Source organism: Protopterus annectens, chromosome 9.part0 (genome assembly GCF_019279795.1).
Source record: "Protopterus annectens isolate FY-2018-M chromosome 9.part0, PAN1.0, whole genome shotgun sequence".
Classification (NCBI taxonomy): Eukaryota; Metazoa; Chordata; order Ceratodontiformes; family Protopteridae; genus Protopterus; species Protopterus annectens.
In genome coordinates, this window is record NC_056743.1 from 231822258 (window position 1) to 231849313 (window position 27056).

At 37.1% G+C, this 27056-nt stretch overlaps 1 protein-coding gene across 5 annotated transcripts in view; it reads left to right on the plus strand.

The window, feature by feature from the left end:
* TUB (TUB bipartite transcription factor) overlaps positions 1-27056 on the plus strand; it is a 1349284-nt gene that overhangs the window by 732052 nt on the left and 590176 nt on the right. For all 5 annotated transcript variants that reach the window (XM_044082798.1, XM_044082804.1, XM_044082799.1 and 2 more), the window contains exon 2: positions 837-888. In XM_044082798.1, the coding sequence (XP_043938733.1) occupies positions 837-888 (52 nt within the window). The remainder of the gene's footprint in view (positions 1-836; positions 889-27056) is intronic.

The window sequence follows — 27056 nt, forward strand, 5'->3', positions numbered from 1 at the left end:
AATAGATTTTAGATCAAATTCTGTAAAGGCAGTGGGAAACAACTGTTTGGTGATGTGAGACCGATTTCTACAACTTCCTTACTGTTTGACTATGAGCAAGTCAACCAGATAGGCACAGTGTCCTGGACTGCTCCTGAAAACATGTAGCATGAAATTATTTCTTCAAAAAGGCTACATGTTTTAAAAAAGCACATAGATACATTTGAAATGAACCACACTGAACTTAATTTTTCATATTCTACGTTGTCTTTACTGAAAATGATCATCATTTACAGATGCACTTTGACAGTGAAAATGCAAACTGCATTTACTGTGCAGCACTTTGATAGCTACAATACAAACTACATTTACTTTGCAACACTTTGATAGTTACAAAGACTCACTGCTTTAATGAACTAATGTTCCCATCTAATTAATTCAAATATTTAACTAAGAAATAATCACTAATCCCATGTTTCATATATGAATAGTGTTGGTGGTTACTAAGTACATTTTTGTGCAATTCTACATATTGTTACACATATCAAGACAAAAACTGGAATGGAATAAGATGAGTATCTGGAATAAAAAATAACCCCCCATTTATCTATATTTGATTGTATTACCAAAGCATGTAGAGCGAAAATAAAATATGTTTAAGGACATAATTTAAACTGTGCAAGTATGTGGCTCATGGCCTAGTGAATGACCTTAACTCGGCTTCACTTTGTAATAGGTTACATTTATTTATCACTAAATAAGCTATATCACACTGCTGTATTCTGAACCTAGAAACTGTCCATTTTTGCCACATTTTAACTGCCATTTATTGACTGGGATATTATCTTTCTTTGTAGCGTTTTAGATGATGAAGGCAGCAACCTACGACAACAGAAGCTTGAAAGACAGGTATGACTTTTATCACTGAATGTATTTAATGATTACATATATTAACATGATTCATTTTCTGTGTGTGTGTGTGTGTGTGTGTGTGTGTGTGTGTGTACGCGCAGACTTATATAATGAGTAATAGAAAATCCAGAAATCAAACAGAACAGAATTAGAAATACAAATCCTGCAAATAGTTTTCAGTATCACCTATATTAAATTGAAATTATAATTTTCTGACAAACATACACACAGTGCTGAGTGTACTATCATATTTAAAGCAGTTGTGTGTGCATGAATGTATAGCTGTATATTAGTATGTAATTCTGACATAAGCAATTGCTTTAAAATACTGTTTCCTATTTAGCCCAACATATTTTGCATGGTTCTAACTTCTAGTTGCAGAAGCAAAAGAAGGCAGATTGTAACCGACGTAGAAACAGTTAAATATTTTTTTTTCTGAGTACAGCATTAAGGACTATTAATTAACTTTTTTATTGGATTTGAGATCTAATCGGTAGCTTTAAGATGTATAAGCTTGGCTTTTTAACAGTTTTGTTTTACTCTGATGAAACCTATGTGAGATGGAATCACTTAGTAGTGAAATAAAGTACTATACAGTTCATTTTGTGATTTATAGTGATGCTTTTTATCATTTTTACATGGACAGGCTTTTGTTTGCTGATGTATAAAAGTAAATATATATGTTTTTGTCATTTTTAGCATATAATTATTATCTCACTGAGCCCAACAGTCATTATTGGGCTAGATTCTAAATGTCTAAGTGAGTTACTGTGGCACAGTGCTGCTGCTTTGTAAACAGGCATTATTCTAAAGTAACACTTTTTCTCTGATAGTAAGTATTCTAGAATATCATGCGTGGTCCATGGTGCAGCACTTTATTTGTATCAGTCATTGCTGCTAACAGTGTATTCACGTATGCATTAGTGTCATTCTGTGTAATTGTTCTTCTCTATTTTCTTTTTTTTCTTTGCTTTGGGTAACTATTCCCAAAATATTGCAAGATTAAATACAGAAAATGCCTGGAAAGCCATCTGCCATTGTTGCATGTCATATAGTTCATTAACAGAAATAAATAAATAAATAATACTGAGAGTGGCGACAGCATTTATTTTCTTAATTTCTTGCAGGAAACGTCTCTCCTACCATCTATGCATGTTACTGCCTATCAAAGACCTAGGCAAAATGTGTGGGTATCTCTGTTTTTCTCTGACTGTACTGGTTGTTGTATACAATTGCTGTCTTCTCTTTTTTGGTGGTATGTGTACATGATCCTGGATATGACCCCACCACCACTGAAGGTAAACACTGTCCTAGAGGGCTACTGTTGTTCCAGCTTGATAGCTCCTAACACCCCCAAGCCCTCATGCCCCACAGTGTACTTCTACTTTTTTGTGACACCCAGCACAGCAGCAGATCACACCACTGTCCTTGACCCAGAATAAGTGAGTTGGCACAAGGCCACTCCTCAGCTGGTTCCAGCAGTACCTAAGCTGTAAATTCAATCTGGTACAACTTGATTATAGCAGCACTTCATCCCTGTATGACAAAGAGCCAACTCCATAGTCCATTTGTAAAGCAAAGAGCTAAATTTCATGCTTTCCCATTCAGAGAACATTATTCCTTCATCAGGTTCCCCAAGTGCATACCAGAATGTAATTGTACATAGTGGAGTCACTGCATGTGTGTGCAATCTGCAAATAAAGAATACTGTCCCTTTCATAGGTTTTCTGTATATAAAATGAATAAGAGTTCCATCTGATAACTCACTCTTTCTCTGTGTGTGCATCTGCATCTATTTATATATCTAATTCAGTGGTGGCTGGTGGCTTCAAATCAAAGGGGGGCTGCAGGAGATAGCTGAACGGGTGGGGCCAATGGGAATGGGTGTGGCTAAGTAGAAAGGGGAGGGGCTATGCTCAAAACCACAAAAACTGGAACTTTAATTAAATACGCTGTCCTGGGTGCCGAACTGTCATTATGAGAGTCCAAGCAAGACAAAATGAAGTGTAGAAGAAAAAAAATATTTCAATGCATTAGGTGCATGACACCTTACTTAATATCTAGATGGAAACAAAAAGGTTGCAAGGCATAAAAAAAGACATTACTTTTTAAATACATTACTGGAATGCCAGTCAAAGTCAAGTATAAGAAAAACAAGCAGCACTCAACTCAAACCACTTCTCCTTGCACTGCAGTTCTAATTATAATCTATATTCAGCTTTATAAAAGTACCAAGTAACATGTTGAAAGTAGCAATCTCTGTGATACCCCCACTTGTAGAAATGTTTCTTAGCCAAAAAAGACCTTCTGCCTGACAACAATCTTCTTGTTTCATGGGGAAAACATGGTCAAAGTAAAAAAATGAACAGCAAACAAGAAACAAGCTCAAGATAAATTGCTTAAAGGATTACTGCACAGGTTATGGATCACACATGGCATTCTGTTTAGTTTACAGGTAAAGCCTGCAAAGATAACTGCAAGTCTCCAACAAAGGTAATGAACTTCTTAAAATACTGTAATCCTGTCCTTTATTACAAATACTGTCATATGCATTTCAATACTCAAGGCCTATAGGTTATCTAGTTATGTAAGAATTCTCTGCATGGCAACAACAAAAAGGGTTTAAATGTTGATAATTCTTTAACAGTATGTTTATTTAAGCTTACCTGCATCTTACAGTCTCAGACAAGCTTACCTGATGGTCATGAAAGCATTACTACGTAAACACAGAGCAATGGGCACTTTATGAATAATAAGACGCATAAATCAACAGTATAAAAATATGACAGAAAACCAGAACATTCTGCAAAATCAAGCAAGGACAGATGAAAAGCTGCTGTAGTACTTGTGTCTACCTTGGATGGCGGGATACTCTGCACGCTTACACTGCATAACTGCTCCTTTCCTTGCTTGGATACATCTAGAGTCACTACATGGGGGAGTGGGGTGCAACAAGTATGTGACAATTTGAAATGTCTCTTGCTGTCTGTGATGGCCTTGCACATTTGTCATACCTCTCAAACTCAGAGCAAGAAATCTGGACAAAGCCATACATAGAAGTGGGACAAAGGCCCAAAAATAACGACAATATTTAAATATTGCTCTTATAAACTTTCTAATAGAATAGTAGGTCTTGCATTAGTATGAATTTTCTGAAGGGTATGAAATCTGAAACTCAAATGTCTGTCATTATTTTCTAACTTTAATCTTTAATGATTTGCCTCTAATTTGACAGAAAACTACAATTTTATGAAAAATGGGCCAAAAATGTGATGCAAAAATATAAAGTAGCCACACAATACAGCTGGGAACTTGTCAAAGAAAGGGAACTTTTTTAATATTAGTACAGTTAACTTGAGCAGCTGACAAAATAAACAAATCTACATGCATTTCTGAAATAAAAGTAATCTACAACTCTGATTATTACAGTTATTTATTAATTGTAAATCTTCCTCATTTTCTTCCAAAATTGCCATTTTGTGGAGCGATTATTAGAGGGAGAGCAACATTTTGAGCCAAAATCAGGGACAGTTGAGAGATTTGGATATGTCTAATTCTATAAAGCAATTTATTTGCACTTACCTCTCAACTGTTAATGCAGGAAATTTGGCCAAGTCCAAATATATTGGGGGAACATACAAACAGTACTAAATATTGCTCTTGTATAAACTTGGTTGATAGAATAACAGGTCTTGCTTTAGCATGCATTTTTCTGAAGGTTATGAAGTCTGAAACTCAATGTCTGTCATTATTTGGTGATGCAGTTCCTAAATGATTTACCAGAAAACCACAATTTTTATGAGGAACAAACAAAAAATAAAAAGCAAAAATCTATTCATTCTGTGAAAATCTAGACAGTTGAGAGGTATAGTTCAGCTGGGGCTGTCTTTGAGTTTGCCGCCCTTCCCCCTCACAAAATCATGGTCGAATGGAGCCTCCCCCCTGCAGCCATTCCAATGTCCCTTTGCTTGGCTATTTTGCCCCATTTACCATAAACACTGTAATGTGCATACTGCTTTACTTCTACGATGATTTGAATTTCATTTGAAAGTTTTATTTTGCATTTTACAGCACAAACACTAAGACATCTGCTAAACAATGCAATGCAGTCTCACAATGAAAATAGACTTAGCATTAAAACTTCTCTGTCCTTGAAACTTACATTAATTGAAACAGCATTGAAATCCACATTCAAAGAAAATACATTTGGCTAGTATAAAGATTAACTTTGAGCTGTTTTCAAATGATAGGCCCCTTACACATAAGACATACATGTGTTATGTGATACACCTTCTTGATTGTATTAAAGTATATTCCTTGTATAATACAATACAGTAGTTAGAGGGTGTTTTAAATGTATTGTTTTGAACATTTTTCCAGTAAACAATGAAGAAAAATGCATGCACCAATAATGACAAAACTGCCAAATTTAGAACATTTCCATCATAAAAGTCTACTCAAACTTCTGCAGTCCACCAGTATCAGTAAATATGCACAATCTCTGCAGAAGTAAAGGTCATCTATAAAATTCCACATTAAAGAGATCTGTAACTAATGAAGAGGTTTCTTCTAGCAAACAGCTTTATACTTCATTGTTTCATCTGCAAATAAAGTGCTTGTATCTTCGCCAAAGAGGACATTCTCAGCACAACAGCATCCACCCCTGTGGGAGTAAAACCTACAGCCTTCTGCATCAAAAGCAAGTACACTACCTGTTGTGCTATTAACAATGCAAACAGACTTAGCATAAGTAGCAATAAACTTCTCTTCCTCTGCATCTGTCAGCTCCTTGTAAAATCTACTCGACACTCAACTGTATCTCTCAACTTCGCAGCACAAGAAATGTGGAAAAATCCAACATTTATTTTATTAATTGTAAATCTTTCTCATTTTCTTCCAAAATTGCCATTTTGTGGAGCGATTATTAGAGGGAGAGCAACATTTTGAGCCAAAATCGGGGACAGTTTGTTTTGAAAAACCAGGAACACATTTTAAACATTGCTTGTATAATCTTGGAAAGTTGCTAATATAAAATGCAGTGTTACCACCATACATTTCACTGCCAAGTCTTGAACCCAGGACCCTGTGCAAAACAGTCAGAGCAACATACCACTATGCCAAATCAGCTGTTTTATGAAAGAGAGGAAGACAGAAACATAAATGGATACCATTTAGTGAATTCAGTTCTCACCATAGCTGTCAACCTCTTAGCACAAAACACCTGGACAAAGCCAGTAATGGGGGAATACAGTTCTCAGACATATTCAGTGAATTCAGTTCTCACAATAGCTCTCAACCCTTAGCAAAAAAAAAAAAACCTGGACAAAGCCAATAATAGGGGAATACAGTTCTCAGACATATTCAGTGAATTCAGTTCTCACCATAGCTCTCAGCCTTAGCAAACAAATCCTGGACAAAGCCAATAATGGGGGAATACAGTCCCAAAATAGGGATACATTTCAAATATTCATCTTATAATCTTTGAAAATTGCTAGAATAAAAGGTTTTGTGTTACTATGTACTTTCTGAAGGATATGAAGTCTAAAATGCAAATGCCTGTCAATTTTATTTGTTTAATATTTGTTAACCAGGAAAGTCTGACTTGGAACAAAAGCTAATTTTCAGCAGATGCCCAGGGAGAAATACTGCAGACACATCTTTGTAACATGGGAGGACACCAGAGCAAACCCACACACAAACACAGGGAGGACATGCAGACTCCACACAGAAGGCACCCCAGCCAAGAATCAATCCAGAGAACCTCTAGCTGTGAGGCAACAGTGCTACCACTGCACCATCAACTATCTAAGGAATTAAAAATTCAGAAACCATAGATTTTATGATGAACAGAACAGAACAAAATATGAGGCAGAAATCTGGAAAAAGTTTCATAGATGGTGGTGGGTAGGGAATTCAGGCTCTTGTTACCTGAACCCAGGCTACAGGGTTCAAGTCTGAGATAGTCTCTAACCACCACCAGCAGGTATCCTGAGTTCTTTCTATAGTCACCAGTATAAATCAACTGGGGCATTACATACACACACACACACACACACACACACACACACACACACACACACACACACACACACAGAGCTGTTGCTCCATAAATCCAGACACCTTTGATAATGTACCTGCAATGATAAAATCCAAAGCTGGCTTTGATAATGTACCTGCAATGATAAACTCCAAACAGCTTGATTCATTCTCATCTGCTTTCATGTGCACTGGAATGCACACTTCTGGTTTTCCTGGTTCCTGTTTGTGAATGTTGCAAGACTGCTGACCTTGCAGTCTGATCCCCTTCCAGTCTATGCAGTTAGTAGTCTGCTGCCTTCTTCCTGAATCCAGACTGGTAAGGCAGCAGTCTGGATTCACTTTTTATGCGAGGAAGTAAGTTATTGGATTGTACCATTGTGGTTCACAGCTGGGGGGGCTGCAGTCCTGCAGTTCGATATCACGTGCTGCCAATGATATCTATATGGATAGATACAGATATATAGATAGATACATTTATTTTATTTTGCAATTGTTTTTATTTTATTTATTTTAGTTTGCATTTATTTACCAAGCTACATTCATGGCAATTGAGCATTTGTGGGTATTGCCTTGATGAAATACTTCAGAGCCAATGAACTGTACATATCAAAAACACAACAGAATGTAATAATATTCAATAAACACCAAACAGTAGCAATTGTTACATATAACAACCGTAATGACAGAAATGTACATTTTTACATAATTGCATTTCAGATTTACATCATGGTGGAAATGTGTGGTAATGAGAGTCTCAAGGCAGATGATGATGGGGGGTGTAGAGTTAAGAGGTGCAAAAAGACAAGAGATTTAAGGGTAGAGTTTGAAGAGGCCCTTAGGTGATATGACCCACCTTGTGGCAATTACAGTTTGATTTGGTGAGAAGGAACTTTATTATGTTCATCTCTAAATGTGAGCAAAGGGAGATATTAGTTCTTTCAGGTATGCGTGTGCGTGTTTGTGGGGGAATTTTCATAGTATTGGAGCAATGATAGATAACTATCCCAGAGTCTTTTTTTATATATCTGTCATTACTAACACTTATGAATAGGAAAAGAGCAATAACTTTTTATCAAGAATGGGAGATGTACCTTCAATTTATTGAGTTGAATGGAAATTAAGCTGAAGACTGCATGTCTTTGTATAATGTCTAGTCTGATTTTATTTAGAGGCCAGTTTAGTTGTTAGCCTTCAGCCAGCCATATTTCAGTATATTGTCCACAACATTTCTACATGTGAGCTTATAAACTGTCACAACAATTGCAGTAGTATCACAGCAATTGCAGTAGTAACTGTCACAACAGTTACAGTAGTATCACAACAGTTGCTGTAGTATCACAACAATTGCAGTAGTAACTGTCACAATTGCAGTAGTATCACAACAATTGCAGCAGTATGCTTCAGGATGGAAGCAATGAGAGCAGCATATTTCAAGAGGAAGGCCTGATTAGTACGATAAAGAATTCATCAAATTTATTGAAAAGTGGTTATCTAACAAGCATGGGGATACTTTGGTAAATGTCCTTACTTACTGATTTTTTTTTTCCTATTTTCTCATGAGAGTCACATCACGTTTTCATTATGAAACACTATATTCTCATTATAAAGTGCACAGCAAAATGTCTTTCACAACAAATACAGAAATCTTCAATAGATAGAATTATGCAGGGCTACAGACATAATTCTTCTGAGGCATAATACAACACAAGAGAAAAACATGTCTCAAAGTGGTCAGTTTGGAAGTTTTGAATCTGTGATCAGATCGCCAAATGTTTCCTCACATTGCTTTTTACTTTTCTTACATGTCTGTTGCAGGAAAAGCGCTTCTTGATATCACATTGTGGCACTTTTTCAGATGCGAGTAATAGTGACTTTCAGAACTTCAGAGGTGCATTCACACAGTGACCTTAGCACATCTGTTTAGAGCAAAAATGTGTAATGACCATCCAGTGTTGAGGATGCAGGTCTGTATCTTAACTGTTTGCTGGAAATCTAGACCAAATTCAGTTGTTGTTGTATCTTTCAGCTTTTCCCAGTTAGGGGTCGCCACAGCAGAACTCTGGTCCGCTAATGATTGGCAGTAGATTTTTACGTACCGAGTTGCCAGCCCTGACGCACAACCTTCAACGAAGGTACACCCATTCACGCATGTCTCCACACAGAAGATGCTTTAGCTGAGAATTGAACAGGACGTCTTACTGTGAGGCAACCACCGCAGTGATCTAGACCAAATTCAGTAACCTGTGCTAATTTGAGGCCTTGACAAAAGTGTTTCATACAATCAAGAACACTTTCTTATTATCTTTATGCATTAATTTGTTGACAGGTTTCAAACATTGTATCCTTATGCAGCTATGAAATGCACATTGCTTCATTCTACATAATCTGTGCATGTAGCCCATAAAAGTACCCAGACTGAAAACACATGGGGCACATGGACAGAAGTACCAGCACCTTATTCTCTATAAAATAATTTATTTTATTTTTGATAACAGCCTTGGTCCTGTCACACAACATATCCAGGTTTTCATCTAGAGGCTTTTTCAGTGTTGAACCCTGTGTATATTTATATATAGACAGATAAATCATAACCAGTCTCTTCCTTTTCACTCCATTCAATCGGGATTCCTCCACACAACATATGCAAAAGGCCTTCCTCACAACTTTTCCTATAAATGACCTTCTTTTTTGACATATCATCTAATAAATTGTATTTCCCCTCAGAGTATGTTGACTCTGTAGTCACTGTTTTTCATATATTGTTTGTACTCACAAAGAGTCTGCTGTAATCTCTTTACTTGTTTTTCTCTCAGTAAATAAGCTTTTTGGAACTTTTCTCCCTGGGCCTCAATTGCATATGGGTCTTGCATGATCCGGTCATGTTCTGCAGGACATGCAGTTGCATAGGATGTGTATCATGCTACTGTAGCACCTATATGGTCCACACAAGTGAAAGCCATGCATGTGTTCACTTGCAGCATGCACTCAAGCAGACACATAGTGCAACAGTAATGTGCATTATACTTCACATGGCACTGCATTTGGCTGATAGTTATTCTAGACACCATGTGTGCATTGATGCAGTACAAATGCTGTTGGCAAGCATGATAGCATATTTACTCATGACATGGATTAACAATATCCTCACTCTGAATACAAATGGAATGAAGCCTAGGAATTGATATGCAGCACCAAAGGCAAGTAAATGCAGTAACTATGTTCAGTCAGTGGTAGTTTCTGTAGGTGATACAGTCGAGTGACCAAATCTAGATGTGTGATTGTAACAGTCAGGCAATGCACTCAGTCATCAGACATAGTCCAATATATGCATGCATGTATGTATAGTGTGTTTACTGCGTGTCATCTAACATTCAGGTATGTGTGATATGTGCCAGAAGCTCAGCAAACAGTGGCAAGTATAGACTACAGCCTAATATTTTTTTTTGATGATAATGTAATTCATGAATGCACTGTAGTTGTAAACATAAACAGACAAAGCATTGTTATGTAACAAAACAGCCATGAGTTTCAGGGATCAACAGATGCTTATATGGTGTCTCTTCTTGGTGCACAGCTGCAATACCTTCAAAGATACTGACAAAGTATAAGATTAAACAACACAGCACAATGGTGGTACACTGGTGCACAAAGGCATATAAATATATATATATATATATATATATATATATATATATATATATATATATATATGTATATATATTTATTAGGGGAAAACATATAAAAAATAAAAAGCATACCATAAGCTGGTTGTGTAAGTGTGCACACCCTTAAACAAATACTTTGTTGAAGCACCTTTTGATTTAATTACAGCATTCAGTCTTCTTGGGTACACACCTGCCATCAATTAATGTTCAGCTGCCTTAGTAGGATTTTCCTGACACTCAGTTGTCTGCTACAGCAAAAGCCATGGTTCACAGAGAGCTTACAAAGCATCAAAAATATCTCATTATTGAAAGGTATCAGTCAGGAGAAGGGTACAAAAAAATTTCCACAGCATTGGATACACCATGGAACACAGTGAAGACAGTCTTCAAAAAGTGGAGAAAATATGGGACAACAGTGATGTTGCAAAGACCTGGACATCCCTCCAAAACTGATGAAAAGACAAGATGAAAACTGGTCAGGGAGGCTGCCAAGAGACCTATAGCAACACTGAAGGAACTGCAGGAATTTCTGGCAAGTACTGGTTTTGTACTACATGTGACAACAATCTCCCGTATTCTCCATATGTCTGGACTATAGAGTAGGGTTGCAAGACGGAAGCCTTTTTTTACACAGAAAAGCATTCAGGCCCAGCTAAAATTTGCAAAACAATACATTGAGTCTCCCAAAAGCATGTGGGAAAATGTGTTATGGTCTGATGAGACCAATGTTGAACTTTTTGGCCACAATTCCAAAAGGTACGTTTGGCACAAAAACAACACTTTGCATCACCAAGAGAACACCATCCCCACGATGACGCATTGTGGTGGCAGCATCATGCTTTGGGGTGATTTTCTTCAGCTGAAACTGGGACTTTAGTCAAGGTGAAAGGAATTATGAACAGTTCCAAATACCAGTTAATTTTGGCCCAAAACCTTGAGGCATCTGCTAGAAAGCTGAAGATGAAGAGGAATTTCACCTTTCAGCATGACAATGACCCTAAGCATACATCCAAATCAGCAAAAGAATGGCTTCACCAGAAGAAAATTAAAGTTTTGGAATGGCCCAGCCAGAGTCCAAACCTAAATCCAATAGACAATCTGTGGGGTGACCTGTAGAGGGGGTGTGCACAAGAGATGCCCTCGCAATCTGACAGATCTGGAATGCTTTTGCAAGGAAGAGTGTGCAAATATTGCCAAGTCAAGATGTGCCATGCTGACAGACTCCTACCTAAGAAGAGTGAATGCTGTAGAAAGGTGCTTCAACAAAGTATTAGTACTCCATAAAAGCCCTGACTGCTGTCTGTCTGCCCTGCTCCTAGCATCTAGTGCCTGTGATTTTGTCTCTCTCTTTTTTCATTTGAGTACCCTGTTCTACTGTGCTATCCCTGCTTCAGTCTGTCGGAACCTACTTATCTGATGGTAAAGGACCCTCTGCAATTATCAGCGGTTTCCAGCTCATAGCCCTATTTTTGCCCTGCTCTCTTACTCAAGGAAAATAAACTTTTGTCTCTCTTTTTTCATTTGAGTACCCTGCTCTACTGTGCTATCCCTGCACCAGTCTCTCGGAACCTACTTATCTGATGGTAAAGGACCCTCTGCAATTATCAGCGGTTTCCAGCTCATAGCCCTATTTTTGTCCTGCTCTCTTACTCAAGGAAAAGAAAGTAAGTTGTTCCCTAAGACCTGCCTGAAATACTTTATTCCATTGTACTCTCTGCCCCAAGGGTATTAATGCACGCTCTGAGCTAAGACAGCAGGCAGCCTCTACCATCCCTCCTTTCTACCCTATAACCAACTCACCCCCTATCCTTTGTTGTACCTCTTCTTACTAGCTTTCAATCCACCTCCTGTTACAAGCCAACCTGCTCCCTCTCTTACTTACCTGCATTATAATACCCTGTCCACTAGGTGTCTCCCTTATCCCTGCCTATACAGCCTGTTGTACCCACTGTATTTTTCCCAGCTACTTACCTTAATATCCCAAAGGCCCAGACCAGGGCTTATTTCTCTTATTTCACCCTTTTCTAATTTATTGCTGTCTAAAGCTACCTTTTCTAGACTCACTCTTGGCTGTTACTACCCACTCCTGCCTTATCTGTCTTTCCTTCAGTAGCCAGTACTGCTGATTGATTTCTCCTCTAGCTGCTTCTTTACCTGTTTCCTATTTAGGAACCTAGCACCTTCATAGCTCTGTACTGTCATCCATTCCTCCTGTCCTTAACCCCCATCTCTTTTAGCCCTCGCCTTTCTTACTTCCCCTGTATTCTTAACCATTTTTTGGTTCTTGCAGGATGACCCATAGTCCTCTTGAACATTGTCCTTCTCCTACCCCTCCCATCTGTACCTGTTCTTTCCCTTTACCCCTCCCCTTTACAAATCTACGTACCTGAATCCCATAAATACCCTGGGCCTTGTGCTGCGCCATCTCGAGGTACTCCAGTAAAGCCCTGACTGCTGTCTGTCTGCCCTGCTGCTAGGGTCTAGTGCCTGTGGTATGTATTGCTTTGATTGTTGTTTAACTATATACATGCTGAAATGTTAATATGTAAACTGTGTGCCTAAAAGTCATCTCCTAATTCTGCTGCTGTTCCAATGTTTTTTGTTGAGTGTTTATTTCTGTAAGCCTGTACAGTTACTATGTTTTCTGCCTATACTTGGAGCTGTTGGTAGAGTGCTAGATCCCTAACAGTTTGTTTTAGGCTTTTAACATGATAGTTACCATTTTTGTAAGCTGGTAATGGCTATTTAGGTACCCACTATCTGCGTGGAGCTATCTCTGAGCGTGCCAGTATTCAACTGTTTGTGATAAGCCTGTAAATGGCTTTTTAGCCAGTATTCAATTGCTGTGTTAAGCCTGTAGACCGCTTTTCTAGCCAGTACTCCATTGTTTGTCTTAAACTTGTAAGCGGCTTTTTTAGCCTGCTTTTACTTGTTTGCATTTAGTCTGCAAACGGCTTTTTAGAACTACGCCACCCATGTGGGGACACTCCAAGTGCATTATAGTCTAATTACTTCCCTGGCTGTTTAAATTAGAGGTGACCCAGCTATAACACTTGATTAGCTGCATTTCAACACTAATACCTATGGGTTTAGTATGAATCCTTACTGTGTTTTTTAATTTTTTATCGTACCCTGCTTAGCTTAGTTTAAAAAAAAAAAAAGAAGAAAGGCTTCTGCGTCGGTATCTGATTAAATTACTGTGTAATTCATGGCATTCACTATCTCTATAGAGTCCTAAGCACTGATTCGCCACGTGGACAGTATCCTTTCTGTTTCTCACACAGTTGTTTATAAGACAATAGATTTCTAAAGTATTTTTAATACCTTTTAGTTCATTGGGACAAGTATTGTATATTATTAACCATTGGCAAGTCTAGGTAGCTGTACTAGGTTTCTTTTTTAGACTGCAACCTACGTTTTCTGTACTACTTCAAAGTGAAACGTATCTTAAACCTAAGGTAGGGATTGCAGTCACACTGAAACATCAAACGGTGTCCGTTTATAGTATAGGGTTTATAACACTGTTCTCTTACATGTGTCTTCTATCATTGCTATTAAGGATATGGGAATGATGTTTTGCTAACTTTATTTTATTGTCCCTGTGAATGTTCTTTGTAAACTAGCCAACAAACTGCATCCTATTACAATTACGGAGTTTATAGCATGGTTGTTTTGAAAATGTGCTCTCTTATGATACTACCTAAAGTGAGGGAATGCCTATTTGCCATCCTTAGTTTACTGTTTGCAGGAATGTTTTGTGGATTTTTACCACCTCTTCCTTGCCAAATGCTAACCCATATATCTCTTCACAACTTTTGTATCTCTTTTTTTCATTTGAGTACCCTGCTCTACTGTGCTATCCCTGCAACAGTCTCTCAGAACCTACCTATCTGATGGTAAAGGACCCTCTGAAATTATCAGCTCATAGCCCTGTTTTTGCCCTGCTCTCTTAATCAAGGAAAAGAAAGTACATTGTTCCCTAAGACCTGCCTGAAATACTTTCTTCTATTGTATCTCTGCCCCAAGGGTATTAATGCACGCTCCGAGCTAGGACAGCAGGCAGCCTCTAGTATCCCTCCTTTCTACCCTATAACCAACCCACCCTCTATCTTTTGTTGTGCCTCTTCTTACTAGCTTTCAGTCCTCCTCCTGTTACACTCCAACCTGCTCCCTCTCTTACTTACCTGCATTATAATACCCTTTCCACTAGGTGGCTCCCTTATCCCTGCCTATACAGCCTGTTGTACCCACTGTATTTTTCCCTGCTACTTACCTTAATATCTCCAAAGACCCAAACCAGGGCTTATTTCTCTTATTTCACCCCTTTCTAATTTATTGCTGTCTAACGCTACCTTTTCTAGACTCGCTCTTGGCTGTTACTACCCACTCCTGCCTTATCTGTCTTTCCTTCAGTAGCCAGTACTGCTGATTGATTTCTCCTCTAGATGCTTCTTTACCTGTTTCCTATTTAGGAACCTAGCACCTTCATAGCTCTGTACTGTCATCCATTCCTCCTGTCCTTACCTTAACCCCATCTCTTTTAGCCCTCGCCTTTCTTACTTCCCCTGTATTCTTAACCATTTTCTGGTTCTTGCAGGATGACCCATAGTCCTCTCGAACATTGTCCTTCTCTTGCCCCTCCCATCTGTACCTTTTCTTCCCCTTTACCCCTCCCCTTTACATAATCCTAAACTGTATCCATGACTGCATAGTGACATACATCCTAACCCAGGACCAAGTAATACCATCCTAGATTCCCAATCAGTCCTTTTTACTACATATATACTCCCACTACTACACCTAACTCACTCTCTATAGCCCACCTCAATATACAGAGTATAAACAATAAAATTACCCAACTGCATTCCCTGCTATGCACACATTCGTTTGATATCTTATGTCTAACAGAAACTTGGCTCAAACCAGTAACTAAAGATAATGATATAATTCCACCTGGTTACAACATCCTGAGACTAGACCGCCCGTTCAAGAAGGGTGGTGGGGTGGCAATATTGTATAAATCTAACTTACACATTACCTCACTAGATATACAACCTCCCTCACCCAGCAATGCTGAAAGTTTGATCTCTAAGCTGCAGATAAATCCTAATAAAGCCTTGTACATTATTTGCTCCTATATCCCTCCAGGTAATAACATTAACACTCTTGAAAACACCCTTAGCTGGCTTTCTACATCCTTCCCACAAGAAACCATACTGCTAGGTGATTTTAATATTGATTGGAATTGTTGTACTTCTCCTAAACCTACCACTCGTATAACCCTTTATGGCTTCCATCAAACCATCTCCTCCCCCACTAGAACCCATAAACCTAGCAACAAACAAAGCATCTTAGACTGGATATTAGTGAACAGTAATCCCTTACTTACAAAACAAATGTACTTCCTGATATTAGCGACCACTCACTTACCTTTATTACTAGACAAAAAAAACATTAACCTATAGAATAACTCATAGCAAGAAAAATCTAGATCTAGTTAGCTACCATGCTGAGCTCAAAGCTTGTAACTGATCACCCCTAAAATACCTGCCTCTTGATGACGCCATCTCTTACTTTAATAAGACATTCTTGCAAAATCTAGACCACCATGCCCCCTCCCGCAGGGTCAGAACTAGGAACAAACCTGCTCCCTGGCTCTCAAAAGAGACCAGGCAGGAATTACTGCAGAGAAATAAAATCTGGGACAATTGTAGAACTACCAAAAACCCAACTGACCATCAAAACTTTAGGCAACTTAGACATTTGACAAAAAAATTAATACTCCTTGACAAAAAAAACTATTACCTAAAATTCCAACAAACCCAAAATCAAAAGCCTCAAAATTCTGGTCAGGCATAAATAAACTACTCCATCCTGGACATGCTAAAACTCCCATCCCTTCTAATTTTACTCAGAATTCACCCAACCAAATTGCTGACACTTTTAACAAATTATTTTCAGAAACAGTGCAATCTTTAGCAAATACCCTTTCACATACTAACACTATTGAGCCACTCTCTCTTATCAATAAATCCCCCCTATTCCAGCTCCAGCCAGTTCCAACATCTTTTATCCTTCCCTACTTTGTAAACTCAAACCATGTATTCCTTCAGCTGATGCCATTCCTGCTGAATATTTACAGATTGCAGCTGAAGCACTTGCCTATCCTATTTCTATTCTAATAAACAGAACAATTACAGAAGGTACTATCCCAGCCCTCTGGAAAGTCTCTCATATTATCCCACTGCATAAGGGAGGTAACTCAAAAGATCTATCAAATTTCCGTCCCATAGCCCTTCTCTCTCCGTTAGCAGAAATTATGGCGAAATGTATCCATCGGCAATTACTTGATCATCTCCTCCAAAATAACCTACTAGCTGACTGCCAGCATGGTTTCAGCCACTGCACTCTTAACCTTTACTGACTGTATTAATAAGAATCGTAACAACAACCTACTTTCCTCAGCACTCTTCTTAGACCTCTCCAAAGCTTTTGACATGGTTAACCATCAGTTAATGTTAGATATACTTAAATCACTGTCACTAGATACTCAAGCACTCAAATGGTTCAAATCCTACCTAGAGAATAGACAACAAGCAGTTCTCTGGGAAAATAGCTTATCCACTCAACTCCCCATCACCCTGGGAGTCCCACAAGGATCATTCTTGGGACCTCTCCTTTTTTCCATTTTTATTAATGATCTGAGTGATTCCCTTCCCCTAACCACCAGCTTACAATATGCCGATGACTCAACACTAATCTGTGCCACTGACTCCACTACCGAACTGCAGACCAATACCCAAAAAGTTTTTACCTTAGTTGAAAATTGGTTCCACAATGGCCATCTCCTCCTTAACCCTAAAAAAACAAAGTTATTATTGTTTACTCCTACACAAAAGTCTTCCCCTATCTATTTCACAATTACATCCAAAAATGGAACTATAATAGCACCAGACACAACCACCAAACCTTTAGGTGTAACAATTGACAATAATCTTAACTTTGACTTGCACATTAATTTGACCATTAAATCTGTAAATAGAAAACTTGGCTCCCTATACAGGTTTAAACACTTTCTTACTCCCATAGCTAGGACCACTATTGCCCAAATACACCTTATATCCACCCTTCTCTATGCCTCTCCCATTTATTCTAACCTTTCCAAAAGCAATCCAAACAAACTATCAACCTCATATAATAATATAGCTAGATTTGCTACTGGTTCAGCATTTCATACGCATCACTGCCAAAACCTTAAACAACTAGGATGGCTAGAATTACACAATCAGTTTCTTCTTCAGCAACTTATAATTACCCATAAGATCTTATATCATCCAATAAACTCTCCGATACTCTAACATTATCAGACCTTATAAAAATCTTACAACACTACGTTCAGCAAATAAGTTACTAGTAGCCTCCATTAAATCCAACAATAAATCTGGGGACTACCTGTTTACTAACTTTGTTGGAACCAGCTGGAACAAACTTCCATCTGATCTTACATCACTTGCATCAACACCCCTTTTTAAGAAACAACAAAGAACTTTCCTTCTATCCCAGTGGCTATGCCCTTGTACTAATCTTGACTGACCTGCTTCTCTTTCTTGACTATCACCTCTATGTCCTTATCACTCTTACCAATTTCCTTTGTACCTTTTGGTATCACCCTGCAAGTTTCTGACTTTTTTCTAGTAACAAAAATTACTTAAACTTTTTGTTTCAATAAAATACTTCTACTCCCTTTTTCCTTACCAGCTCTGATTCATCTGTTATGCTCTTCTCTGAGGGTGTTCAGCTAACAACTTGTTAACAGACATACCCCTATGTATCTCCTTATTCTACCTCTCAGTGATATCCTGTTGTAATTTTGCTTATTTAAGAAGTTTTTAGGCTAAACAAATTGTCAAATTTGGTTCTCAATGGAAATGTCTTGTATTCTTTCTCACCTGGCTACACCTATGTATTGGAGCTGTTTCTCCAATTTGTTGCTAATATATTGTTGTTTTTTTGCTTAATTTAGATTCACTTTAGCATATTGAAAATTGAATTATGCTTTAACTATGTAATTTTTGAACTTTTCTCCCCGGGCCTCTACTGAAAATGGACATCTATCCAGTTGGGCTAGCCCGGTCAACAAATGTAAAATAAAATAAATAAATAAAAAAGGGTTTGCACACTTATGCAACCAGCTTATTGTACATTTTTTATTTTTTATATTTTTCCCCCTAATAGGTTTGTTTGATTTTCAATTGAATTGTACAGGTTATAGGTCACATTAAAGGTGGGAAAAGTTCTGAAATTATTTATTGTGGTCTCATTTTTTTATATCACAAAAACCTGGCATTTTAACAGTGGTGTGTACACTTTTTATATCCAGTGAATATATATATATATATATATATATATATATATATATATATATATATATATGTGTGTATATATATATATATATATATATATATATATATATATATATATATATATATATATATGCAGATTACACATATGCACCTGAGTGAGGATCCTCTACTTCCATGTACTGTATTATGAGTATACAGTAAAGCCTAGCATGTGCCTGTAAGGTATACATTCCATCCAAGGAGTATATTGTGAATAAGTACTTTGCATTGTATGCACAAACCAAGTATTTATACTGGATATATGGAAATGGAAGGAACCTGGCATCAACATATGACTCACCATTATGTAATGTACATACTGCTTAGAAGAAAAAAACAGGTTCAGTGCAATACACATATCATAATGATCCACACTGGATACATGGCAATGAATGGAGGAAGGCCTGTGTTGTGATTAAGCATTATATACCCAGAATACAAGTACATATAGTGTGTACATAATGCTGTGGGGCGCTTAGCCTGTACTTAGCCAAGTGCTCACACTGGGTATGTGATTCAGAAAGAAGACCATGTTCTGTGACTAGGCACTGCACGCACTGTGTGTACAGCCCAGGTATCTGCAGTGTATATGTGCTACAAGATGGAGCCATGCATGTGTTATGAGAAGGCACTGTGCAGAATAACAGTGCCCTGTGAAGTGGATGGATGAAAACAGAGTTGCCATTTGGTGAATAGAAGTGGTCATATGTGAATGTAGTACTATAGAATGCAATGGAGCACAATGTGCTGTACATTTCATACAACATGACGATAGCACCTTCCCAATGTGCGCGTACACACACACACGCACACACACACACACACACACACACACACACACACACTGTTCCTGTCCTACACAGGAGTAACAATTCACAGTAGCATATAGAGATTCATACTGAGTAGCCATATCAACTATCAGTCTATAAGCAATCAGAGCTCAGATATGAGCCCTTGTCCTTTTGAGGATCGAATGCCAGATAGCTGCCGTTTAAATTGGATTATGTACCCTTCAAAGCACAAAATAGCTGTAATCATACTAGGATAGCATTTGTATAAAAATAAACCTTATTACCAAATGCAAAACCTCAGTGGCCCTTTAGCAATGGTCAAATTATGTTTTGATCAGCACTATACATTATATTTTTATATAAGAAGACCATTCTTTAGATGACATATGGAGGAATATTATAAGCTAAATTTTAGTGAGGAATATCATAAGCTAAATTTTAGTGACTTGATGGGTAATGGCTAGCTCATACAATGTAAAAACTGCTTCATACTCTTAAAAGTACACTTTTGTGCCATGACCTTCAGTATTGTGATAGATGTAAGTACATCCAGAATCTTGAGGCTAAACTCTCAACAGCAGCCTCACCATGTAAGCACACAGACCCACCACTGCACAGGTTATGGTTATGAAGACTACATTTAGGGAGACCTCACCTGTACTCAAAGAAGCTGTAAGCAAAAGAATGACAGAATGTCTTGTACAGATAGTATGTTTCTTAGACCTGCCACTAACTACAGTAATCAAACGTACGGAGTCCCATACCATAGCAGTAGAGAGACTCCTGGACAACAAAATCCATGTGGCTAAAACTATACAAAGCCAGACTAGAATCTATAAGGCAAATATCTAATCTGTCAATTCCCAAAATACTTTAGTAGTTGGTAACTTTTTTCATGCATAAAATAGACTGGCATCTCAGCCGTATTAATAGAAAAATGAAGGCTAATTATGACAGTATCATTGTTCATGATGCACTGAGCAGCTTAACAAATTTATCCCTTGAAGATATGCAAAAGGATGTGGTGGGATTACTGAACATCCTTTCAAACGTGAGAAACCCCCCACTTAGAATAATCCTTTTATCACTTGATGTAGCACCCAAATATTATGACAGCATTTTGACATTTGGTGATTGGCTAAGGATATGGTGTCATAGGAAGAGGATTCAGTACCGGTCAGCCTTTAGTAAGAGACGCAGCCACCTGGCGAGCTTGCCGTCTGATACTTTTTACCTGTTAGCCTGACAATTATAAGTAATAAAAAGGAATTTTTTCATCCACAGTTTCTTCTTTTAAACCCTGTTAAATTTCAGTACAAAAGAAAATAAATAATACACAAGAGAAAATGCTAAAGGTGAAGGTAGCTTTGCAAAATGCTAGAAGTCTCAACAATGAAATTTGTGCTTAAAAGGCTTTATAATAACACCATCAATGAAATATGGTTTAACAATCGTGCAAAGGTAAGTATGTGCTCTGATTTTAAAATGTCTAATTTTTATTTATGTGGCTTCAGTGGAACACTACAAAACTTTCAATAAACTTGTGTTTGCACTTTGCACTTAATGTATGTTGAGGAACTGTCTAATTACTTCCTGATTCTGAGCCATCTGGTGACATTTTCTGATGATACAAATGGGAAGACATACACTTTGTCAAGAGTGGGAATGTATTCTGTAATCTGAAGCAGATTTTAAATGGTAAAGTGATACACACTGCAGCACAATCATTCAGTCAGTCAGCCAGTAAATCAATAAATAATGAAGTTTGGTTGTATTGAAGTGAAGTGTAACAAAAGAAAATAATCGGAACAGACTTAGATTCCTAATAAAGTATATGGTGCTTGGCATTATGTGCAACAGCCCTGATATAACAGTGTAATATAAAGCTGTCTACCATGGGATGACCATTTTAGGAAACAACAGGGGTATGTGAATCACCTGAGTTATAGCCCTGTTATAAAGTGCATCTATATACTATACAGTGGACAGATTAGTGCAGCAATTACAGCTATTACAATAAACTATGCATCTGTGAAAATGAAGATGTGATGCAGATGCATTGATGATGAAGACTTATGTGATAAGGATAATAAAGATGACGAAGATGTGAGAAAGATGGTATAATGTTGAGGATGAAAATGCAATTCTGCTGATGAAGATGCAGGGCAATAAAAATATGATGATGAATATAAAATAGATGCTGCTGCTGATGATTTGATTAATATTTCATGAATGTTGCAGTGATGGAGATGATGTTGATATCAATGAAGATGATGATGTATCATCTTCATCTTTATCATCGTTGCCATTGTCTGTGCATCATTCTTTGGCTCCTTGCATCAATTTTATGGCATGTAGCCCAGTGCCCCCATCCATCACCAGGTCTACCAACTCTCTCATCTTACCCCATGGAATAACTCCCATTCTAGGATTAGGCTGGTGTGGATTGTAAGGGTATCCTGGAGATTTCACCATCACTGTTTCATATGGGGGATTTTTATAAACATTACTGGACCCTGCTCTTGCCTACGTACTTTCAATGGCTACTTGGCTATATGAACTATTCCACCTCTCATTGATTGCCTTGGATGAGTGCCCCCCCAGAATGGACATACTTATTGCTCCCTTCCACCATCTCAGACACTTGAGCCGTTAATTGAATCTGAGTGATCTGGGCTGTAGTTAGAGCTTTATCCCTCTACACCACAGTGCTGGCTGATTTCTCTTTTATCTTCATCATCACCACCATTGTATAATCATCTTCTTCACAAAGTCATCATTTTTATCACGTCATCATCCTCTTTAGCTTTACTGTCATTGCCATCTTCTGCATTTTCATTGCCTCATCTTTATCATCACATTGTCTTCCTCTTTTTCTTTCTTTCATGTTCATCACATCATCATGTGTTCACGTGTTCACATCATAATCACAATCATCTTCTTCCTCTTTACATGTTTATCATCTTCATTATGTCTTCATAACGTCCTCATTGCAGCTCATTGCATCTTCATCATCAACTTCATATTATCTAAGTACATTTTTTTCACATCTTCAGCATCATCATATCTCCATCGCATATTCATCATTGTGTGACATTCATTATCATCATCAGTAGTACTTCATCAGGTTCATTGTTTCTTCATCATCTTCATACAATCTTCTTGATCATCATTATCATCATCTTCACAGATGCATACATAATTGCAACAGTTTACATTCTTGCAGTAATCCATTCTATGTATAGCACACGAGGTACACCTTACTGTAGGACAGTCATTCAAGTATTTTTCACATCCATCTACCTTTCTTCCTAAATTTCGTCATTGCAAGGTAGAATTTATTTATTATATCTGCATTATTGCATCCTGTGCTAAGCACTGTATACTTTACTAGGAATCTTATGCTCTTGCATTTTGTTTTTGTTACATTTTTTGAAAATAATTGTATTTAGTTATTTATTGATTTATTGACTGGTTGTGTTGCATGCTGTGTCACTTTTTGTCGACTTCTACTGCAAACTACCAATAAAATGCATATCCTCTACAAACTAAGTGCCCCTACAATTGCATCATCAGAAGGCAACACCAGGTGTAATGGACTCAGGAAGTAGTCAGAGAGCTGTTCAGCATACATTAAATAATAAAACAAATTTATTAAACTCAGTACGTACAGTTCCACTGATGTAACTAAAGTACAAATGACATTTTAGAATAAGCACACCCACTTTACATGAAGTGAACAAAACTACAGCAAAGAAATGGTCAAAAGGCATTTGAAAAAAATTTTTAAATATCCTAAAGGCACATCACAAATTTGAGAGGATACCACCTTTCATTTTTGCAGATCCCATGAGATGGTGTTATAATCTCAATCTTTATTAAAAAAAAAAATTGCCTGAGGACTTCAGTGTGCTGATACAGTAATTCATATAAGTGATATTGAATATAGTGTTAAAATAATCTACCATATACCATCTGAGTTCCCTGCAGAGTATGACCATTTCCTGATTTACTTTCAGAATATGAATATTTCTTGACTTAACTCCAAAATGTAACAATCTTAAAAATACAATCATTATGGTAGATTTTGACTACCTAAATACTGACTGAGTAAATTACTCAAAAGCAAATAAATGCAATCAATTACTAACTGAGAATCTGGAGCTTAACTAAATAATTCTATCTTGGTATGCGATTTACTGTGGAGTTGACTAGTAAGAGAAATTTTATTTGAATTTATATTTTATTTTTTATCACTGTTTTTCACTGCTTGTAGGAATCAAGGAATAGCACATTGTAGACAGGAAAGTTTACTTTGAGTTATATTTTGTTGTTTTACCTTTAAATTTCTGTGTTGGTTGTTAGAAAGGGATAGGTTTTAGAAAGGCAAGCTTTAACCATCCCAAGGGACCTAGTCAGCTATAAATTCATACAAAATACAGAGAGGAAAATCTAGAGCTTATCTAAACAATCCTAACTTGGTTTGTGATTTACTGTGGAGCTGACTGGTAAGAGAGATTTTATTTGAATTTATATTTTATTTTTTATCACTGTTTTTCAGTGTTTGTAGGAAGAAAGGGATAGCTTGTAGCCAAGAAGATTTACTTTGGTTTATATTTTGTTGTTTTACCTTTGTTAGAAAGGAATAGGTTTTAGACAGGCAAGCTCTAGCCCTCCCAAGGGGCCTAGTCAGCTATAAATTCACACAGACTGCAGACAGGACAATCCAGAGCTTATCTAAACAATCCTATCTTGGCTTGTGATTTCTTGATCTTTACTGTTAAAAAGAAGTGCGACTGAGAGTGATAGTGAGTAGAAGCTGCTATGTGCATTTGCACGTGACATAAAGGAATTATAGCTTTTGTCTGACTTTCAGAACTTGTACTGTCAAAACACCTTTATTGTACTTACTTTAGTATTTAGTTGTATATTGCTTGTGTGATTTTTGTCATAGAAGTTGATTTAGGTTTTCTTTATTTCTGTGGTTACTGGTTTTGATTATTCTTTTCTTTTATATTTTATTTGTTTGAAGCCAAATATGGATTCCTTAAATGAGTATGCAATTAATGATTTGCTAAAGCACAAATATCCTGCACAGTGTAGTAAATGCTATGCATATTTAAAGGTAACACCTGATAACACTGCTGATCTGTGTTCCCCATCTCAAACATTGGATGATTTGCTTATCAATAGTAGTAGTAAATCTAGACTTACTGATGATGATTGCACTTGTGCAATTGGCAGGGGTTGGAGAACTGTTACATATATTAATGACTAGCTTGGTGAGATAAATAATGTCAGGCAAAGAACAACTAGAACACATTTAGGAAATGATGCATCTATTGTCTGTAAAGATCATTCAACCCCTATGAAACAAGATGATGCCCCTGACAACTTTGGAATTTTGGATGCAAGTACTCAGCAAAACAAGGATTTGATGTGTTCAGAAGGAAGCAAAAAAGAAAGAAAGGAAGAAGTTCACAACAATTAAGAAAGAAAAAGAAACCGATTAATGTCTGTAAAATAAAGTGAATATGTGCTAAAAAGGACACTACTTTGTTATGTAACACACAGATTACAGTGAATGATAACATGGTTCTATCAGAAAACCTTCAGTGTACAGAAATAGGCATCATTTTTCCAAAAGAGAAGGTAGAGAAAAGAGGCAAGGGGCAGGTGAAAAGAAAGAAATCAAAACTGAACGTGGAAGGATTGAAGAACATTACTGTAAGAAAAAAGAGAAAGACAGATGGTGACTACATGGTTAAAGCTGTGGACATACAAAGCCAGCTGGATGAGAATTTAATGCACAGTGAAAACATTGGGATTAATAAAACTAATGGTGATGAAGCTTGTTCTTTTTTAACAATTGATAGAACAGATGTTACTGTATTAGAAGTTGAAGATTCTTCAGATTTGGTCAGAGAAAATATTCTTGTAATTGGACATTCAATTATTAGAGGAACTGATACTTACATTTGCAGATAAGATAATGAACATTAAATAGTGTTATGATTCCCAGGAACAAAAATAGAAGATGTCAGACAAGTCTTGGACCTTCTTAATGTAAGGAAGTATGGATCTGTTTTTATTCATGTCAGTACAAATGATCTCATCCACAAGGACTCTCTGACTGTTAGTAGGGAACTTACAGCCCTCTTAGATAGTATGGCTTGTACTAGTATTAGGACGCATTTTTCACAAATCACATATAGAAAAGTTAGTCAGGTCACCATGAATGAAAAGATTTTTTGGGTAAATATCTACATGGAAAAAATGTCCTGTTTTAAAAAAATGAAAATGTGTAGAGCAGCCAAGTTTAATTTTGGGCAAATGTTTTCAAACAGGATGACGGCGTGCATTTGTCAAGATCAGGGAAGATAATTTTTTCAGAAGATATTTTGTAGTATTTAACAAACACTAGGTAGGATTTTTGCCATGTCAAAAATTTTAGTTCACAGATAGCAAAATTTGATGCATCTCTGATGGTTGTTAATGCTAGGAGCATTAATAATAAAGTTTTTTTTTATTGAAAAAAAATGCTACATTCCCACAAGATTGATGTTGTTATTGTTTGTGAAACATGGTTAAAGAACAATGATTGGAAACTAGTTCTCTCAGGGTATAAACGTTTTTACTGTAACAGAAATTCTAACAAAAATGTCAGGCGATGGTGTTATGATAGGATTAAAGATAGTTATGAGACCTGTGATTATTACATGTTCAGTGATGACCTCAATACTATAGACTGTGAAACTGACAATAAAGACAACCCTGGAACATATGACAGTTGTTGGAATGTATAGACCACCAAAGTCGTGCAAATCTCCTAGAGGAATTGATACATTTCTTGCATGAAACAGGAAGGAAGAATAATATTAGCTGGGGGGCATAAATTTACCAGAAGCAGACTGGAATAATACTGATTCAACACCATTAGTAAGGAAATTATTCACAATGTATATTCAGGAACAGCAGTTGCTTCAGATTGTAAAAAAAAAAAAGAAAAACTACCAGGGAACAGAACATACTAAACATTGTTTGTGTTCCTAAAGAAATTACTGTTACTTCAAGTCAAATTTTGCCACTGTTGATGGACAGTGATCATAGTGTTATAAAGGTTAATTTGTTGATAGATAATTCTGCCAAACTGAAATCTAAACCAATGGACAGAAGGTTAATTGCAGATTATATAGAAGCAAGAGAGTCACCATGTAAACTAACTAGGGTGATGTGTTCACTGGAAAAACTGTAGCTGGAATGTGGAA